We start from the raw sequence: 19,257 nt of genomic DNA, 5'->3' as shown, positions 1-19,257 counted from the left end.
AGGACCATTACTTTTCACAATATAGTCCCATGAGACTCTTTGAAGGTAATGCCACTGTACACAGAAGTCATAATGCTAGGAAATTATAGCGAAATGCAGAAGGAAGGGAGATTACAGTTTAATATCCTGTCAACATGGAGGACGTCAGAGATGGAGCACAAGCTCGGGTTGTGGCAAGGATGGGGGGGAGGAATCAGCCATGCCTTTTCATAGGAATCACCTCAGCATTTGCCTGTAGCAATTCAAGGAACTTGAAGAAAACCTAAAACTAGGTGATTAGGCAGAGAATTAGACAGCTGGCCTCCCAAACATGCTGAGGACTGGTGCTTGGTGCAGGGACAGCAATTGACCCTCTACATGAACAGCTGTAACATACTATAAATAAGTAGGTACAAAGGCCCGCTGTTGTATGATTACACAGTTATAGAACAAACAGTAGAAGCAGTCACATCCATAAAATATCTAGGAGTATGCATACAGAGCAATTTAAAGTGGAACAACCACATAAAATTAATCCCAGGTAACGCAGATGCCAGACAGGTTCATTGAGAGAATCCTCAGGAAATCTGGGCCACCAGCAAAACAAAGTACCTTACAAACCCTTGTTCAACAAAAGCTTTAATACTGCTCATCAATCTGGGATCCATATCATGGATGAAATGCATAATAAGACTCTAATAATGTCAGTCTCATTGCAGGTTCATTTAGTAAGTCTGAAAGCATCATGTGCCAGGCAACTCCAGTGGCAGACGGTGCAATAGAAGCGTTCAGCATAATGCTGTGGTTCAATGTTATAAGAGCATAAGATTCTAAAAGAGGCAACCAATATAATGCTTCCTTCTACATATATCCTGCAAAAATATCACTGAGGTACAAGTAGAGCTATTCTAGCTCACGTGGAGAGTCACCACAAACTCTTTTCCCTGAGAAGCATTTGTGACTGGAAAATAAAAAGTGATAGTGGTACACAAATTACGCTCCTCCACAAATCGTAAACAAGATGTAGCAGTAAAAATAATGCGCTTTTGATCATAACCGTTTATATAAAATGACATCATTTAGTTGAGGGATTTATTTTGTCACCACAAAGCTTTTCATCTACTTTTTATGGCATCACGTGTTTCCTGAGACCATTTTCACACAAACTTGTTCTGAGATGGTCCAGAACAGCTGGATACAAATATTACATTGTTTGTGCCATAGGTAATCAAATTTGTTGTTCCTTGCACTACCTCGCCAACATCCTTTTCATGGGACTTAATGACAATGGCTTTAAAGTATTTATTCCAGGTGGTTTTTCAAATGGAACACCAAAGCAGTACACCAGTGGGTCTCAATGCTGTGTCAATAAAGTGACTGTGTAATGGTTGCTGTCACACAAAATACTGTGGCTGAGCCATAGTATCACACAAGAAAGACAGACTGTAGAAAATTAGGCTGATTGCAGAAAAGATGCCACGGATGCCATTAAAATGCAATGGTATTCCTGTATTCACCAAACAAAAGATAAAACACAGGGCGAGGCACTGGACTACTTGAACTCTACTACTTCTATAATCACTACCACAGATAAATATCAGTGTCAAAATCATCCAGTATGATAAAGCAATGTGCAACTGATGTAACATATCATCTTTCTCCTGATAGGACATATCTGTATCAAATGTTAGTTTTTTTTATTTTTTTTATTCCAGTCTTTGATCACAATATCAATCCTTTTGATGATGACCAGTGGGACGATGGCTGTGGGAGACATATCACGATGTATGTAAAGCCCTCTAGTGGTTAAGTACTTATGATCAGTGCGTGCCTACATAATGTCCATGCAGCCGACCCAACAGAGGGTGCTGATCACTGATCTGTCTTTTCTTTAGCTGTCATATAGACATTTTATCTTTGATGTGTAACTTATAGGTTGCTATAGGCAATGTATTACGTATATTAATTTTTGACAGTAAATTCCCCATAAAAGTGTCAAACCTATTATCTTTATATATTTCCTTTTAATAATTTTATATGGGTAACTGTATTCATCTTTTACTGTATCACAATTGGTTTCCATAATAGTTGCAAAAATGATCGTGTGGACAACGTGGCCTATTCTACACCTGATTTTAGATCTATGTGACGATGCTGTGCTGAGTACATTTATATGTTTTGACGATGTCATTACAGCCTCATCACTTTAGGACATGGTGCAAAAAGTTGTGTTTTACCATATTTTATCTGTACATTTCCCTGGTTGTATGATAGTATATTGTGATATGTAATGCTGTATTGTGTTGAAAGACACAGTACCACTAGGTGTATATATTTTATATTGTAGATCTGAGGATGGTCTTTACTGACTGAAACTGGTCATCATCAAAATAATTGATATTGTGATCAAGACTGGAGTAAAAAACATTTGACAGTATTGGATCACTGTTCATATACGTGACTATGTCACAGCTGGTGAAGCATATCTCTATCTGCTGGGAGAATACGATGCAAATCTTTAAAGCAGCTGGATTTAATAGCTATGGCCTCTACGTGGTGCCCAGTAATACTAGTTTGTTAAAATTAGATGATCATACCAATGTGTGAATGCCTTCTGAAGTCCTCACTGTGTTAGTTCACTTGTTTTCAATAAAACATGGTAGTTTCATGTCACATTATTCCAATAACAATGATTGTTGCAGTACAAAACATACAGTAGAGAAGAGGGATATCACCAACAACTTCAATTCAGCAGGCGGCACTTATAAGCATTACAGTTCCACTGTACCACCACTGAAAGACAGGGTGTTGGACTAGCTGAAAGTGAATGGTACTTTGGTCAAGTCGCTGTTCCTTCACAACTTCATGCATGACTGGGTGCAATATCCATATCAGTAGGCAGATGTACTGTAGGGGAAGATTCTACGTCAAAAGTTACTGTCAAAAAGGTTTCTGATTTAATGTTTTTCCTTCCTTTCTCTCTCTTTTTCCTTCCTCTCTCTCTCTCCATCAGGGGATTTTAGTTCTTGTAGATGCATCATGTTTACACTCAGTATGTGAACAACACTTCATATTGTAAAACTAATAGTGACACATGTCCCAGCAAAATTAGATAATAATTTGTTGCTTAGCAAAACTGTCTTATGTTTGGGAATTAACATATTGTATGATTTGTCACTGTGAAGAATGTCAGGAACAGACACCATGAAACTATTTCCAGAAGATGCAATTGTTGTTTAAAGATGCTAATTTGACAAGGTAAATATAGTTAACCCATTTAATGGAAATTTTTAAGTTAATTTTATAACTTTTGGCTCTGCACTTTCATGAAGCAGCCTTACTATGTGCTGTCAGTTTACATAATCTGAATATGAATGTCCTTCTGAACAATTATGTGATATACTCTAAACGGGCATAAAATATCTATCAAAACTCAGGGTGCTGCTTCTTTTTTCTTTCCTTTTTAAATAATATCTTGTATCAGTTATCAGAAAGTGTTTTACATATTTAAAAAGCACAGTTTGGACCACAACAGCTTAAGTTGATTTTCTATATTCCCGTAAGTTATTAATTTCTTTCCAATAAAGATACATCCCTTCTGTGATATCTGGGGAAATGTGTCAGTGATGTGTTGAAAATAAGATACTTTCTGTTATTATTATTTTTGTCCAAAGTAATGCAACCCAAATGACAAACTTAAGTTGCGGCATTTATGTTTGTAAAATATTTCCATTTTCCCCCCTCAACTTACATGAAGAATATGGAGAAATTTTGCAATGACTATTGTCATGCAGAAAGTAGCAGGTAAAAAAAAGTTTCATAAAAATCTGAAGCAGTGGGTGTCAGGTATGAACGATCTTACTTCGAATTATTGTTTTTCATCACAGTACAAAGTCTTGTGATTTCAGATTTATTTGTGTGTCCATTTGTAGAAAACCCATTAATAATTTTATTTTATTACAATGTGTACTGTCCTGGGAATTATTTAAGACTAATTATAAGTTCTCACCAGGTTGAAGAAATGTGATATATGCGTTTTTCAATGTATCTGTCCTTTTCCCGGAAATTGGAAAATGACACACATTAATTTTTTTTTTTTGTATTGTTCTTTCTACTTTCTAGCTTTATTGCTTAAAGAATTACATGTCTTTTAAGTATGTGCTTCTCATAACTTTTGAAAGAAAATTCCAAAACAAAAGCTTCATAAGCATCTTAGTTATGGGCATTTAAGTAGACAAGTAACGTAATTTTGCATTGGCATTCTTGCTGAGCCCAGTTATCAGAATATCATTACATTTAAATTTTGATATAAAAAAGTTTTAATCTGAGAGCAAAAAGATTTTTGCAGAAGTTCTTCTGTTATAAGTATAAGCAAATGTGCAAAGTTTCATGAAAATAAGAAATGATGGGTGACATGACCTGCGTGATTTGATGTGGAATGACCCCTGTCACCTACGAAAAATGTGAATTGGATTTTGAACGAGCAATTTTTTTGGGTTCTATGCTAGCTGGCTCTGAGTAGGTCATTCAGTTTCAGATACCTCACTATGATTAATGGCAGAATATGTTCATAGATTCTGTAACAGATTTCAGTGCTATTTGGTGGTAACTCTGTGGAACACTTCTGTCATCCTTCTTACAGATGGCTTTTTTTATTATTATTAATGTATGGGCCCAATAGGACGACACAAGGTACAATCAAACAATGTCGCTTTTGATGATTGGGCTTCCTTTGTGCCCAAATTTGTTTCATGCTTTCAGAATAAAATCTCTAATTTATCAGACCATGGTGTTTTCTAAATTTTCCTCTGACCACCTTTCCAGTCACACATCTTTTGCCTGAATGTTTTTCTATCTGTAATGCCTGCCTGAATTATACCATCTACTTTAAGATCCTCCTAAAACACAGCGAACCATTTAAGTGGCTCAGTTTTGACCTTACTTCTGTTTTTGTAGAATTCTACATTTGTTTTGTCAACCTAGTGGGTGCCATTCACATAAAATTTAAGTCTGTTTTCTCCTGTCACAATGTATGTCTGTATTCTTTTATTTCCTTATTACTTCTTGGCCTGTAAGTTCCTCCATCAGTAATTTTGGGACCTAATATTTTCCTAATCTTTTTTTTCCCTTTCTTTTGAATTTCTTCAATATCCTTATTTCAACTTAAAACTGAAATTTATGTTTCATAAAGACATTCAGCTTTGATTACAGTGCTGTAATGCCTAAATTTACTGAATTTAGAAAGTGATTTTTTATTATAAATATTTGTGTTAATCTGAATGCAGCTGCCACATCTTGACAGCGAAATTCATTTGCACCTTTTACCAGATTGTTTTCTAGAATGATTTTCCACAAGTATTTAAATTGAGAAACCTTTTCTATTTTTCCACATTTTTTGTTCAACAACTCTGGTGCTTGTTTATTGCATGTCATATATTTCATTTTTTAATGATATTTGGGTCCCATTTTTCCACAGGTTCTTTGAGAATTTCAGTTTAATTTTGAGCTGTGGTAATATCCTTCGTCAAAATTCCCAGATCACTTTCAAAGGCAAGGCAATCTACTCTAATCCTACTTCTACCTAAATTGATTGATCTATATTTTGACATGACTTTTGCTTTTCCCACTCTGTAATAACATTTTCCAAAACAAAGTTAAACAATAATGGGGAGAGTCCATCTCTTTGTGTATCACCAGTCTTTATATCAAATAGTTCAGAAATTTTTCCCATGAATTTAACTTTCGAGCTAGTGCTGATTAGCATTTCCTTACTCAATGTTAGAATTTTATTATCTAGCCCTTGTTTCTTTAAAATTTGGAAGAGAGATTCATGACCAACTGAGTTGTAGACCTTTTTAACAGTTATGCCCACTTCTTGAAAATATTGTAATTTAGCCATGTACTTCATATTTTAAAAATTTTGAAAAAAAATATTGTTTTTAATAATTTCCTATTCCAGGTTCCATAACTGTTTTAAGTTATTCAGTGTCGATAGACACACAAACATACACACAAAATTCAAGCTTTCGCAACCAGCGGTTGCTTCTTCAACAAAGAGGGAAGGAAAAGGAAACATGAAAGGATGTGGGTTTTAAGGGAGAGGGTAAGGAGTCATTCCAATCCCGCGAGCGGAAAGACTTACCTTAGGGGGAAAAAAGGATAGGTATATACTCACGCACACACACACATGCATATCCATCCATACATACACAGACACAAGCAGACATATTTAAAGGCAAAGAGTATGGGCAGAGATGTAAGTCAAGGCGGAAGTGTGGAGGCAAAGACGATGTTGAATGACAGGTGAGGTATGAGTGGCGGCAACTTTAAATTAGCGGAAATTGAGGCCTGGTGGATAACGAGAAGAGAGGATATATTGAAGGGCAAGTTCCCATCTCCGGAGTTCGGACAGGTTGGTGTTGGTGGGAAGTATCCAGATAACTCGGACGGTGTAACACTGTGCCAAGATGTGCTGGCCGTGGACCAAGACATGTTTAGCCACAGGGTGATCCTCATTACCAACAAACACTGTCTGCCTGTGTCCATTCATGCAAATGGACAGTTTGTTGCTGGTCATTCCCACATAGAAAGCGTCACAGTGTAGGCAGGTCAGTTGGTAAATCACGTGGGTGCTTTCACACGTGGCTCTGCCTTTGATCGTCTACACCTTCCGGGTTACAGGACTGGAGTAGGTGGTGGTGGTGGGAGAGTGCATAGGCCAGGTTTTACACCGGGGGCGGTTGCAAGGGTAGGAGCCAGAGGGTAGGGAAGGTGGTATGGGGATTTCATAGGGATGAACCAAGAGGTTACAAAGGTTAGGTGGACGGCGGAAAGACACTCTTGGTGGAGTGGGGAGGATTTCATGAAGGATGGATCTCATTTCGGGGCAGGATTTTAGGAAGTTGTATCAGATTTACCTGGTCCTACTCCAAATCCCATGCCACTTTCCTTGACGTTGACCTCCATCTGTCCAATGGCCAGTTTCACACATCCGTCCACATCAAACCCACCAACAAGCAACAGTATCTCCATTATGACAGCTGCCACCCATTCCATATCAAACGGTCCCTTCCCTACAGCCTAGGCCTTCGTGGCAAACGAATCTGCTCCAGTCCTGAATCCCTGGACCATTACACCAACAACCTGAAAACAGCTTTCGCATCCCGCAACTACCCTCCTGACCTGGTACAGAAGCAGATAACCAGAGCCACTTCCTCATCCCCTCAAACCCAGAACCTCTCACACAAGAACCCCAAAAGTGCCCCACTTGTGACAGGATACTTCCCGGGACTGGATCAGACTCTGAATGTGGCTCTCCAGCAGGGATACGACTTCCTAAAGTCAACAACGGTTAATGAAACTTGTATTTTTAAAATTACCCCCCCCCCCCCCAATGTGGCGAAAACAATGCGAAAAATGCACTGGTATTCCTAAAATTGTGCTAAAAGATATTTTCAGGTTCTGGACCCTACTTATACAGCAGTAACTATTTAAAAAGCGTATTGTTCATAAAAATTAACAACAATTAATGCACTATTTTGTGGTGGGCATAAAGACACCCCCCCCCCCCCTCCACGTTATCAAAAATTGATTGATATTGCTAGGGTTAAATTATTTAAAGCTAAACTCCACCCAAACGGGCTATGAAGGTCAAACGGTACCAACCAGCTGCCGTGTCATCCTCAGCCCAAAGGTGTCACTGTATGAGGATATGAATGGGCATGTGGTCAGCACACCACTCTCCTGGCTTTATGTCAGTTTATGACTGGAGCTGTTACTTCTCAATCCAGCAGCTCCTCAGTTTGCCTCACAAGGGCTGAATGCACCCTGCTTGCTAACAGTGCATGGCAGACTGGATGGTCAGCCATCCAAGAACTAGCACAGCCCAGCAGTACTTACCTTTGGTGATCTCACAGGAACTGGAGTTGCCACTGTAGCAAGGCCATTGGCAAGGTTAAATTATTGGTGTGAGTGAAATGAGCAGCACAGGTCCTTACAGTCAGTTTTATAATAAACTTTTCATGTTTTTAGTAGTATATAGTGTACTCAGATTGTGGTGAGGGGGCAGATGCCTAAAACTCAACTCAATTTGCTGAAAGTGAAATACAATAGCTGCTAATTTCTTTTGCCAACCATGGGACACTACAGACAGACATTATAATTGACTATCCAAACCTCACTCATGATCTGTCATGTTCACTTTTCATCATTCATAACATGAACTATTAACAACAGCTCCAGTATGCAAAAGTTATAGACATTGTAAGTGTAGTTTCACCACCTGCCAGGATTATTTACAGGGGGGACGCAACAGATACATAATACAATTACCTACGATTTGCATAGCCAGTAATTTGATAGAAACTATTACTTTTCTGATTGTGTCAAGGCTTTCGGCTGTACTCTATTTCAAGGCCTCCATCACGTTATCTTCCAACGAGACTGCATGTTTCCTGTGCTGTCCTGCCCTTCCTAAATATAGTGTGTGTTCGACTGTTGCCCCGGCCAGCACGTTGTTCTGGATCTCCCTTGCAATGAAAACATCTGGGCACGAGTTGCAAGATGCTAGCATGACACCACTTGACAGGAATGCAAATGATGAAATCATACACAGTGTTTCAATAGCACACAGTGATGTACCCTTATTTATCAGCTAAGCTGTGTTAGGCTCGATGCCCAGCTGGGTTACATCCACTGTTGCTGTCAGAGGTGGTAGCTCTGCCTGCCAAGTTTCACTTCCTGTATACCACTCAAACCGCCAACACATTTAATCACAAATTTTTCCAGCTATACTAAGTGCACAACAAGAAAAAATGTATGGCCAGCAGTGTACTAGTGTTAAGTCAATTATTGCTCAATGCTTGAGCCACGGCTCCACCACATTCTCTTGCCAGAGCTAAGTGTTTCAAAGCCTTCCTCGTGGAACAGTTTTGTGCTAATTGATAAAACAAGACTTCAGAATAACAATGTGTGAAACAACAGGGTACTTTTTTGAGACCAATAATGATTTGCACACTAATGCAACATACAAATCTATCAACATTACTTAACTCATGATGGCCATTGTGTAGGTTGTGTCTACAGCAGAAATTATACAATGGAAAAATTTGAGAAATTTCATGTGACAACACCAATTAATTGTTTATGTCCTCTATTGCAACTGTTCAATCCTAAATCAAAATGCACTTACAGTGTCGGCAGCTCTGCTATTGACAATTTTTTTCTGTTGGTCATAACCAAATGTGGTATAGTATACAGTAGCCAATGAGAATCATTGAATCCAATAACTTGTTCCGGTGCAAGATATAAATAGATTAACTGTTTTTCATATGTATTTCTCAGACATATAGCATATTTTTCCGAATATGACAGGATTTCCTGGGGTATAACAATATTTCGAAAAAGGACAGATTGCTACTCACCACATGGAAGAGGTATGGAGTCGCAGACAGGTACAATTAAAAGACATTTACATATAAGCTTTTGGCCACAGCCTTTGCCAGAAAACGAGAAACACGCACTATTCACTCACGCAAGCAAGCATACCTCACACACACACACATGATTGCCAACACCAGCAGCTCAGGCCAAAATGCATCTATCACGTGGAATGGAAGCACCAATCTGGAAGGGTGGGGAAGGAGAAGGAATAGCAGCATACAGGTGGGGGGGGGGGGGGGGGGGGGGGAGAATGCCGACAGGCATAGAGGCAGGAGGTTGTGGGGCAGAGAGTTGGGGAAAACAGACTGAAAAAGGGAAGGATCGGGGAAATATGGATGGGTGCACGGGCAGAGGGCAACAAACAAAGAGGGTGGGAGATGAGAATGGGAAGGAGGTGATAGGAAAGAGAGGGTGGAAAGTGTTGGGTGGAGGGTTCAGGAACAGTATATTACCATAGGATGTGGCCAGAATACTTACAGAAGAGGAAAACGTGTGGCAAGGGTAACTCCCATCTGCACAGTTCAGAAAAGATGGTGGTGAAGGGGAGGATCCTTGTGACTCGGGTAGTGAAGCAGTCATTGAAATCATGTTATGTTCAGCTCCATGTTGTGCCACAGGTGGTATACTTTGCTCTTGGCCACAGTCTAGCAGTGGCCACTCATCCTGATAGACAGTTGGCTGGTAGTCATACCAATATAAAAAGCTGTTCAATGATTTGCAGCAGAGAAGGTAAATAACATGGCTGCTTTCACAGTTGGCCTGGCCCCTCATGGGGTATGATAAATCCGTGACAGAACTAGAATTGGAAGTGCCGGGCGGATGGGTGGTTGGTTGATTTAAAGGCAGGAGAAAGGAACAAACTACGAGGCCATCGGTCCCTTGTTCCTAATAAAACAATGCCACAAGTGTAAGAATAAAATGGACGAAACATATAACACAAAACGGAAAGAAAGGAAAAGCCACAAGAACGAAGTGAAGGCAACGATCACTAAAAGGAACAAAAGAGGACATGAAAACACAGACACACACTAGGAAAAGAAGAGAGTAAAACATGAAAGCCGATTACAGTGGCTGGCCGACCACGAGAATAAAAAGGGAAAGCCAGCCACTCTGCAACACATTAAAACATCCACCCTAAAAGCACTAGGGTGGAGGACACACAGGGACAAAGGACATGCGCTAAAACCTAGACAGAAGTATACAACCCACTCACCAAGATAAAACGTTAAGACTGAAGCTGCTGTGGAGGCATTGTCACCCAACACCAGGGTGCTGGGAAAGTTAAAGTCTGATGCACAGTGGCTAAAAGTGGGCAGTCCAGCAAGAGGTGGACGATTGTCATTTGGGAGTCACAGCGACACTAAGGTGGGTCCTCGCGATGGAGCAGGTAACCATGCATTAGACACATATGGCCAATACGGAGCCGGCAGAGGGAAACTGGTTCTCTGCGAGAGGCCTGCATGGAAGACTTCCACACATTCATAGTCTCCTTAATGACATGTAGTTTGTTGTGTGTGCTGTTATGCCATTCTGTCTCCCAAAGTCGGGAAACCCTGAGGTGTAAGACAGAATGCAGGTCAGCTTCAGAGATCTCTATCTCCAGAAGCCGTTTCCACGTCACCTGTTTATCCAGCCTGTCGGCAAGTTTGTTGCCGGGGATTCCGACGTGTCCTGGGATCCACACAAACACCACGGAGCGGCGGGACTGTTCCAGGGCATAGATGGGACTCCTGAATGGACACTACCATAGGACGGCGAGGGTAGCACTGGTCAATAGCTTGTAGGCTGCTCAGTGAGTCAGTACACAGGAGAAATGACTCACCAGGCCATGGGCGGATGTACTCAAGAGCACGAGATATGGTTGCCAACTCTGAAGTGAAAACATTGCAGCCAACTGGCATGAACATATGCGAAGCCTATGTGACCATTAGCCATTGAGCCGTCAGTGTAAACCACTTCAGAGCCCCGGATCACGTCAAGAATCAAGAGGAAGTGACAGCGGAGAGCGGCAGGGTTAACAGAGTCCTTAGGACCATGCAAAAGGTCCAGATGAAGCTGCGGTCGAGGCATACACCATGGAGGCGTACGTGAATGGACCACAAGTAGAGGTGGTACAGGGACGGACTCCAGTTCGGAGAGAATGGACCACATGTGAACCGCAATCGTTAGACACGATCTGGGCCACCAACGCGGAGGTGGACTGCCGCGGGTGGGAAAAGGAGACGGTAAATCGGATACTCAGGGGAATTATGAATGTGTGCTGTGTAACTGGAGAGCAGTTGCGCACATCTGACCTGCAGTGGAGCGACACCAGCCTCCACCTATACACTGGTCATCGGGCTCGTCCTAAAAGCTCCTGTCACTAATTGAACCCCACAGTGGTGCACAGGGTCGAGTAAATGCAATGCTGAAGGCACTGCTGAACCATAAACCACACTCCCATAGTCAATTCAGGATTGGCACAAGGGCTCTGTAGAGCTGCAGCAGCGTACAGCAATCTGCTCCCCAACTCTTGTTTCTCATGCAACGGAGGGCGTTGAGGTGCTGTCAGCACTTCTGCTTAAGCTGACGAAAATGAGGGAGCCAAGTCAATCAAGTGTCGGAAACCAGTCCTAGGAATTGATATGTCTCCACTACAGTGAGTGATTTGTCATTAAGGTAAGGTGCGGGTTCCAGATGAATGGTATAACACCGACAGAAGTGCATGTCGCACAACTTTGCAGCTGAAAACTAGAAGCCATGGGCTAGAGCCCATGACTGCGCCTTGCGGATGGCTCCCTGGAAGCGCTGCTCAGCAACAACATTACTGGAGCAGCAGTACAAAATGCAGAAGTCACCTGCATACTGAGAAAGTGAGACGGAGGGCCCAATAGCTGCTGCTAGACCATTAATGGTCACTAAAAATAGAGAGAGACTCAATACAGAGCTCTGCGGGACTCCATTCTCCTTGATATGGATGGAACTATACGAGTCACCAACTTCGACATGGAAAGTACGGGGCGACAGGAAGTTTTGGATAAAAATCGGGAGTGGTCCCCAGAGACCCCACTCATACAATGTGGAAAGAATATGATGTCGCCAAGTCTTGTCGTATGCTTTACGCAAGTCAAAAAAGACGGAAATCAGGTGTTGCCATCTGGAAAAGTCAGGGGGCAGGCTCGATGGACACGAGATTATCAGTGGTAGAAAGACCCTGGCAGAAGCCGCCCTGACATGGAGCCAGCAAGCTACGTGACTCCAGGACCCGACCCAACCCAACCGTCGACATACCATTCGTTCCCGCAGCTTACAAAGAACGTTGGCGACGCTGATGGGCCGATAACTATCCACATCAAGCAGGGTTTTACCGCATCCAAGCACCAGAATGACGGTGCTCTCCCGCCATTGCGATGAAAAGGCACCATAGCACCAGAGCCAATTGAAGATGACGAGAATAGGTGCCTTGTAGTCAGAAGAGAGATGTTTAATCATCTGGCTGTGGATGTGATCAGGCCCAGGAGCTGTGTTGGGGCAATGTGCAAGGGCACTGAGGAGCTCCAACTCTGTAAATGGGGCATTATAGGATTCACTGCGGTGTGTAGCGAATGAGAGGACGTTCTCTGACGCAGATGCTTGAGCAAAGTGCTCGGCAATCGCGTTTGCCTTGGTACATAACTCACCATTTATGGTAACATCGGGGACAGCTGTTGGGGCCTGGTACCCGAAAGGAAGTTTGATCTTTGCCCAGACTTGGAAGGTGACATGTGGCACCCAATGGTGGAGATGTATCTTTCCCAAAACTACTCCTTCCATTGTCTGATAAGGTAGCAAACACGGGCACAGAGCCATTTAAAGGATATGAGGTGCTGAAGGGAAGGGTGCCGCTCATGCCGCTGTAGAACTCGCCAACACTCCTTAATTGCTTCAGCGACTTCCGGCGTCCACCAAGAGACTGCCTTTCGCCTCGGGCACCCTAAAGAGCAAGGGATCGCGTTTCTGCTGCAGAAACAATTGTGCTAGTCACCTGCTCAACCAACACATTGATGTTACTGTGTGGGGGAGGCTCAGCGGTGACAGCTGAGGTGCAAGTTCCCCAGTCCACCTTGTTCAAAGCCCATCTGGGCAGGCATCCAAGCACCTGATGCTGGGGCAGAGACAGGAAGGCAGAGAAGTGGTCACTACCACACAGGTCGTCATGTGCTCTCCAATGGATAAATGAGAGAAGTCCTGGGCTGCAAATTGATAAATCAATGGCCGAGTAACTACCATGAGCCACACTGAAACGTGTGGCAGCACCAGTATTTAAGAGGCAGAGATTGAATTGCGACAGTAAAGTTTCGGCATCATACCTCGGCCAGTAAGCATGGTACCACCCCACTAGGGGTTATGGGCCTTAAAATCTCTCAGAAGTAGGAAAGGTTTACGGAGTTGATCAATCAGTACAGCTAATACATTCAGGGGTACTGCACCTTCTGGAGGGAAATATACATTGCAGACAATTATTTACTGCTGTGTCCTTATCCTGACAGGCACAGCTTCAAGAGGGGTTTGAAGGGGAACATGATCACTACAGACCAAGTTTAGGATATAAAGGCAAACTCCACCTGACACTCGATTATAGTCATTACGATTCCTGTAATATCCCTTATAGTCGCGGAGGGCAGGGGTCCACATTGCTGTGAACCAGGTTTCCTGGAGGGCAATGCAGACAGCAGATGTAAAGCTTGACAGTTGCCATAACTCAGCCAGGCGATGGAAAAAACAGCCGAAATTCCACTGGAGGATGACATCGTGAGACCGAGAAGGTATGGAACTTTCAATGAGGCAATTTACGCCTCAGAGTCACCTGCTGTCACTGAGGGTCTGGTGAGATCTAGGTCCTCAGCGGACGCCAAAATCTCCACCCCTTCCTCAGACGCAGAGCTTGTAGGTAGCAGTGGTGTGGGTGCCACCGCAATTTCCTTGGTCTTAGGGGGTTTTCTTTTTGCATTTCTCTCACTGCTCCTTGGGTTTCCCTGGCTGGGAGGACTTCACTGGCTCAGTCTCCAGGACTGAGGATGAGCACGAAGCCCTACGACCAGCTGCTTTTGGGCTCTTCAGCCACTGGTGGGTGTCGTCTTTCCCACTACAAGAAACCTGGGAAGGGAGTGACCCAAGGGACCCCTTCCAAGTGAAAGAAGCCGGAGACTTACTCTTCTCCTGCTTAGAAGTGGGGAGAGACGTCCCCAATGGGTGAGGGAGGAGGGGGGGGGGGGGGGGGTGTTGCTGTCAAAGTAGGTGGTGCAGGAGCAACAGGGAGGAAAATGGCCCCTACCATCAAGGGAGCAGGTGTAGTCTTCCGGCTCTGAGAGGTGACCTGGGTTGGCGGAGATGATGGTGCCACAACTGTTGTAGCAGCGGCGTAAGATGATGTCATACGCACAGGATGCAGGCATTCAAATATCCTCTTAGCCTCAGTGTCGGTCAGCCTGTCCAGGGTCTTGTACTCCATGGTTTTCCTTTCTTTCTGGAAAATCCTTCAGTCAGGCAGGCATGGCAAATGGTGCTCTCCGCAGTTGACACAGATGGGAGGTGGGGCACATGGAGTATTGGGGTGTGATTTGTAGTAACCAAAACCAACTGCGGGAATGCCTTGGGCTGCCGATCGGAGCCGCCAGGTGGGGAAGATGCCGGCGGTGCAGCACGCACCACCGGGTAAACACAAAGACGAGTCGAACGACAGACCAACAACAACCGACCACGACCGACACAACAAGGAGAGATAAACAACGGAGGCTTGCAGAAACCACAACACCAACAGAAGCAACCCAACAGTTCAGGTACATACTAAGTATTGGTAAAATTGTTTTGTTCCTAGACATCTGGTTTCTCCCTCTTCCAATGGGGTAGCCAAAGTTGGGCAAGTAGTAAGGCTGGATTAGAATGGTCACTGTTTTTATGTAATTTAATACATTTCATGTGCCCTGATGCCAACTGCTCCACTCTAGCACTCTCCCAGGGTGCCACCCAGCTGCAGCAAAGGCCATGTGCCATAATGGCTGTTGCTAGGAGTCCTGACCTCCCAGGAAGACAGGATCTACTCCTTGGCACACGTGGCAAACTAGAAGTTCAGGTATCAGCAGTGTGATCATGTGTCATCAGGGGACTCAACCAAACAATTACACAATGATCCTACCATGTCACATTGGCTACTGCTTTGTATCTGAAGTGCAAATAAGAGCCTGCACACAGAATGTAAACACTGCATGCAGTAGGCACTATTCAAGGTGTTCTCCCCCAATTGGTCCACACTACAGAAAAATTTGGAAAATGAAGGTCAAACTCATCACAGACTATTTCAGCCAAAAGGAGGTGAACCAAAGAACATTCCAACAAAGAAAGGGAGAAGCTAGGGAATAGCTGGGTCGACATTATAATGTTTGCCACCACGAGAAAGTCCAGAAGAGAAGGAAAGATAGTCAGTGAGGAGACATTGTAGCACAGAAGGGAATGGTGGTACTTGGGGACCCATGCTTGCCACACATGTACTCATTGATGGGAACAAAATTTCAGGCATTGAACTGCTTAAAAAAGAATATGGCTTCGGAGTAAGAAAGAAACCTAACCACATCCTGGTAATTATTTGAAAGTGTGCGGCTTGACATAGTCACAACAATGAAATATTAAGGCGTAAACTTTTGCGAAGCAATATGAAATGGAATGAGCACATACAGCCGAATGGCTGACTGTAATTTTAGGAAAGTGTAACTCATCTATAAAGCAGTCTGCACATAAAGCATTTGTGCAACCCATTATTGAGTATTGCTCCAGTGTTTGGGACCCCTGTCATTTGTGCAGAGATACTTTGTAAATCCCTGGATGGGAGAAGACGTTCTTTTCATAAGGAGCAACCAAGAATATGAGGAGAAGTGGAATTTGCAGCTCACTTCTTAATGATTCTATAGCTGCCAACATACATTCTATGTAAGGCCTGCTAAGCAAGATAAGAGAGATTGTTTGAAGGCATATAAAGAGTAATTTTTTCCCTTGCTACATTTGCATGTGGAACAAAAAAGGGAATGACTAGTAGTTGTAAAATGTACCATCTGCTATGCACCCATATGGTGGCTTGTGTAGTATGAACACTTAGTCACAGTTGGGAACTTGATAAACCTATGGCTGATCTTCCTTGGCCATCTGACATGACCTCTTGGTGACAGTGGTCACCAGTCTCAAATATAAGCCCAATTTTTGTGCCATGGATGAAACAACACCATAATGAAAACAGAGGTTTTCTTTTTCAGCATTTAATTGATTATACTTGTGAATCTGAAACATCACTGTACTTGTGAATTTGAAACATGTCAAAGATAGGCAAAATTTCATGCATTTGATATTTTTGGTAATTTCAAAAGCTGAACCATAGTGAATATAGTTGTTGCAAAGTTCATAATTCACTAATTTTCTGATAGGTAGACAGTCAATACATTGAACAATTTACTGACTGCCTCTTGAACTATCTACCTAAGGAAACCAAGTTCTTTTAAAAACATTCTTGATTAGTTAGTTAGTTGCCTACAATGTGTAAAATACACCTGGAAACACTAATTTCTTTGTTATTCCAGACGCAAACTTAGATATCTGTTAATAAAAATGCTTTTGAACAACAGTTCCAGAAGGCAAGATCTCTAAGGTGTATTGTGATTAATTCACTGTTTTTTGTATTTTTGTAAAATCTTTAGTACTTTGATCACAAAAATTTAGTTGTGTTCAAATGTGTGTGAATTCCTAAGGGACCAAACTGCTTAGGTCATCGGTCCCTAGACACAAAATTTAGCTGTGCTGTAATACAAACAAGCCTTTTAATGTTATTAAAGAATTTATTTCGTCCCATTCTGCCAAACTGAAAAATAAATGTCTAGAATATTTAAAAAAATACGAATGATGTTGTCAATACAAGCATGTTCAAAACATTAGAAGTGCTACAGCTGGAATCACAAACAATGGCAGTTGAGTTAAGGTTCATTCTGCACACCTATGTCACATATTCTCTGGCTACCAATGGGCATTCTGTTCTGAGTGCTCTGCTGGGAATGTTGTACCCAATTCAAGCATTTAAAGTGTTGTAAACAATTATTTAGTGACTTTTTATTCTATTTGGAACAAGTTGTCATCGATGATGGTGGTGGCAAGTGACAAATTCTACATACGCAAATGCGAGACATAATTCGCAGGATATATGCTTCCTTCAAGCGCAAAGCACGTTTATAGCCATACCGCAACAATGCAATCCCAGGCTGTCGCTACCTGCCCAACCTGCCACTGTTTGTCAATCTCTCATATGCCATCAATCATCTTAAAGCTTTAACTCTGAAATTCATTTTTTATGATTAATGTTCTGTACTTGACTAATACTTTCATTACACTTTGGTTTTAAATACAGCTCAGGGTATTCTGGAGATATCTCATACTTTTACCGCCTTATAACGCTCACCGTTGAGTTGCTTTCTCAATTGCAGTTATGCATTCCACTAATCATTTTCAAAAGACTTATTTTAATCCGTGCTACAGCTCTTTCACACCTATTGTTCCAGAGTGACTCCTTTTTAAATAATCAGAAACAATTCGCCTAACTTCATGATGCTGTACGGCAAGAATAGTGAAATAACAATGTAAATGTCGCAAGAATGCAACAGATGAAAAGAATAACGTGTTACATACAAAAGCACCAAACTAAAGGCCAGGTGACAAACGAAAAGAAAACGATAAACTGCAGAAAAAAATTCATTAACAAAAAAGTGACAAACCGGATGTTTCTTATGTATTTTTATGAATGTAACAAACTCCAACAAAAAGATAAAATGTTTAATAGTAAATAAATGCAGTTTCTATTTTAAAAGGATTGTTTTAATTTTTTTTAGTTTACCTCCAGTATCTTAGTGTGGGCATCTATTACTTGCAAATACTCTTTAATGCATGTCTCGCACAATGTTATAGGCCGCGAATAATTTATAGCACAAAACGTAAAATTTGACGTAAGTCTCGCAAAATCCTGTAGCAGAAGGGTACATCGACTACTGTCAAATTTGTCCATTTCATCGGCCCTAAAAGAAAAGTACACGAGTTAACAAATTACAGCATGCGCCAGTTTTCCTTTTGTTTTCCATCTATGCTTTCGTAATATTACCTAGCAAGTGTAAGCAACGAACAAAAGTTAATCAACGTGAAAATAAATACAACCATTTCACTTCGCAAAACGAATTTCATCGTACACTGAAACACACACATTACAACACGAACGTACGTTGTATACATCATCACGTGGTTGGTTGGTCACAGCTTTCTGTCAAAACATTTCAGAGATGATCATATGCTACAGCTACGGCCATGGAGGTATTACCTCCATGTTTACGGCCCCATATAATACAGTCTGCGGAACAAAAACGTTTAGTTCTGTGAGAGACTAGTTTGACATCGGTAAGGTATGGAGTACAGATCGGTCTCCAAGAAACGACTTGTTTGCGCAAAATCTCTGCGCATAATACATATGAGGAGGCAGATCGCAGGATTTGGAAACTGTAGTTAGAGATTTGAGAAAAATTGCTCCAATCTCTGCGCACAAATGACATGTGCGCTGATAGATTAGAGAGTGTAGACAGGAGATCGCCGGAATTCTGGAGTCCGGGACGTACTTGAGAAAGCTGTCTGCTCAGTCCACAGTATTTTGTCTTTGCGTGCACAGTGAATTCTAAGGCGGGTGATGTCTGTCAGAACTTTAGGGAGCTCATTGTTCAATTTATTAAAATTTATAGGAGTCACACATGTTTGTGGAAATTTAAGATCAAGCAATATAGCGCCAGATAGAAGTAGGCAGCTGCC

The 19,257-nt window shown here is 42.1% G+C and overlaps 1 protein-coding gene across 1 annotated transcript in view; it reads right to left on the bottom strand.

Moving 5' to 3' along the window:
- LOC126284128 (osteopetrosis-associated transmembrane protein 1) overlaps nt 1-18,731 on the bottom strand; it is a 91,001-nt gene extending 72,270 nt beyond the window's left edge. The window contains exons 1-2 of the mRNA XM_049982836.1: nt 18,566-18,731; nt 18,305-18,482 (exon numbers count right to left, since the gene is read on the bottom strand). Of these exons, the coding sequence (XP_049838793.1) occupies nt 18,305-18,482; nt 18,566-18,696 (309 nt within the window). The 5' untranslated portion in view covers nt 18,697-18,731. The remainder of the gene's footprint in view (nt 1-18,304; nt 18,483-18,565) is intronic.
- Nucleotides 18,732-19,257: the final 526 nt, after the last annotated feature.

The sequence above is a fragment of the Schistocerca gregaria genome, chromosome 8 (assembly GCF_023897955.1).
Source record: "Schistocerca gregaria isolate iqSchGreg1 chromosome 8, iqSchGreg1.2, whole genome shotgun sequence".
In the NCBI taxonomy this organism is placed as follows: Eukaryota; Metazoa; Arthropoda; class Insecta; order Orthoptera; family Acrididae; genus Schistocerca; species Schistocerca gregaria.
The sequence above is the reverse complement of the archived record's forward strand: the minus strand, read 5'-3'. Positions and strand labels throughout refer to the sequence as shown.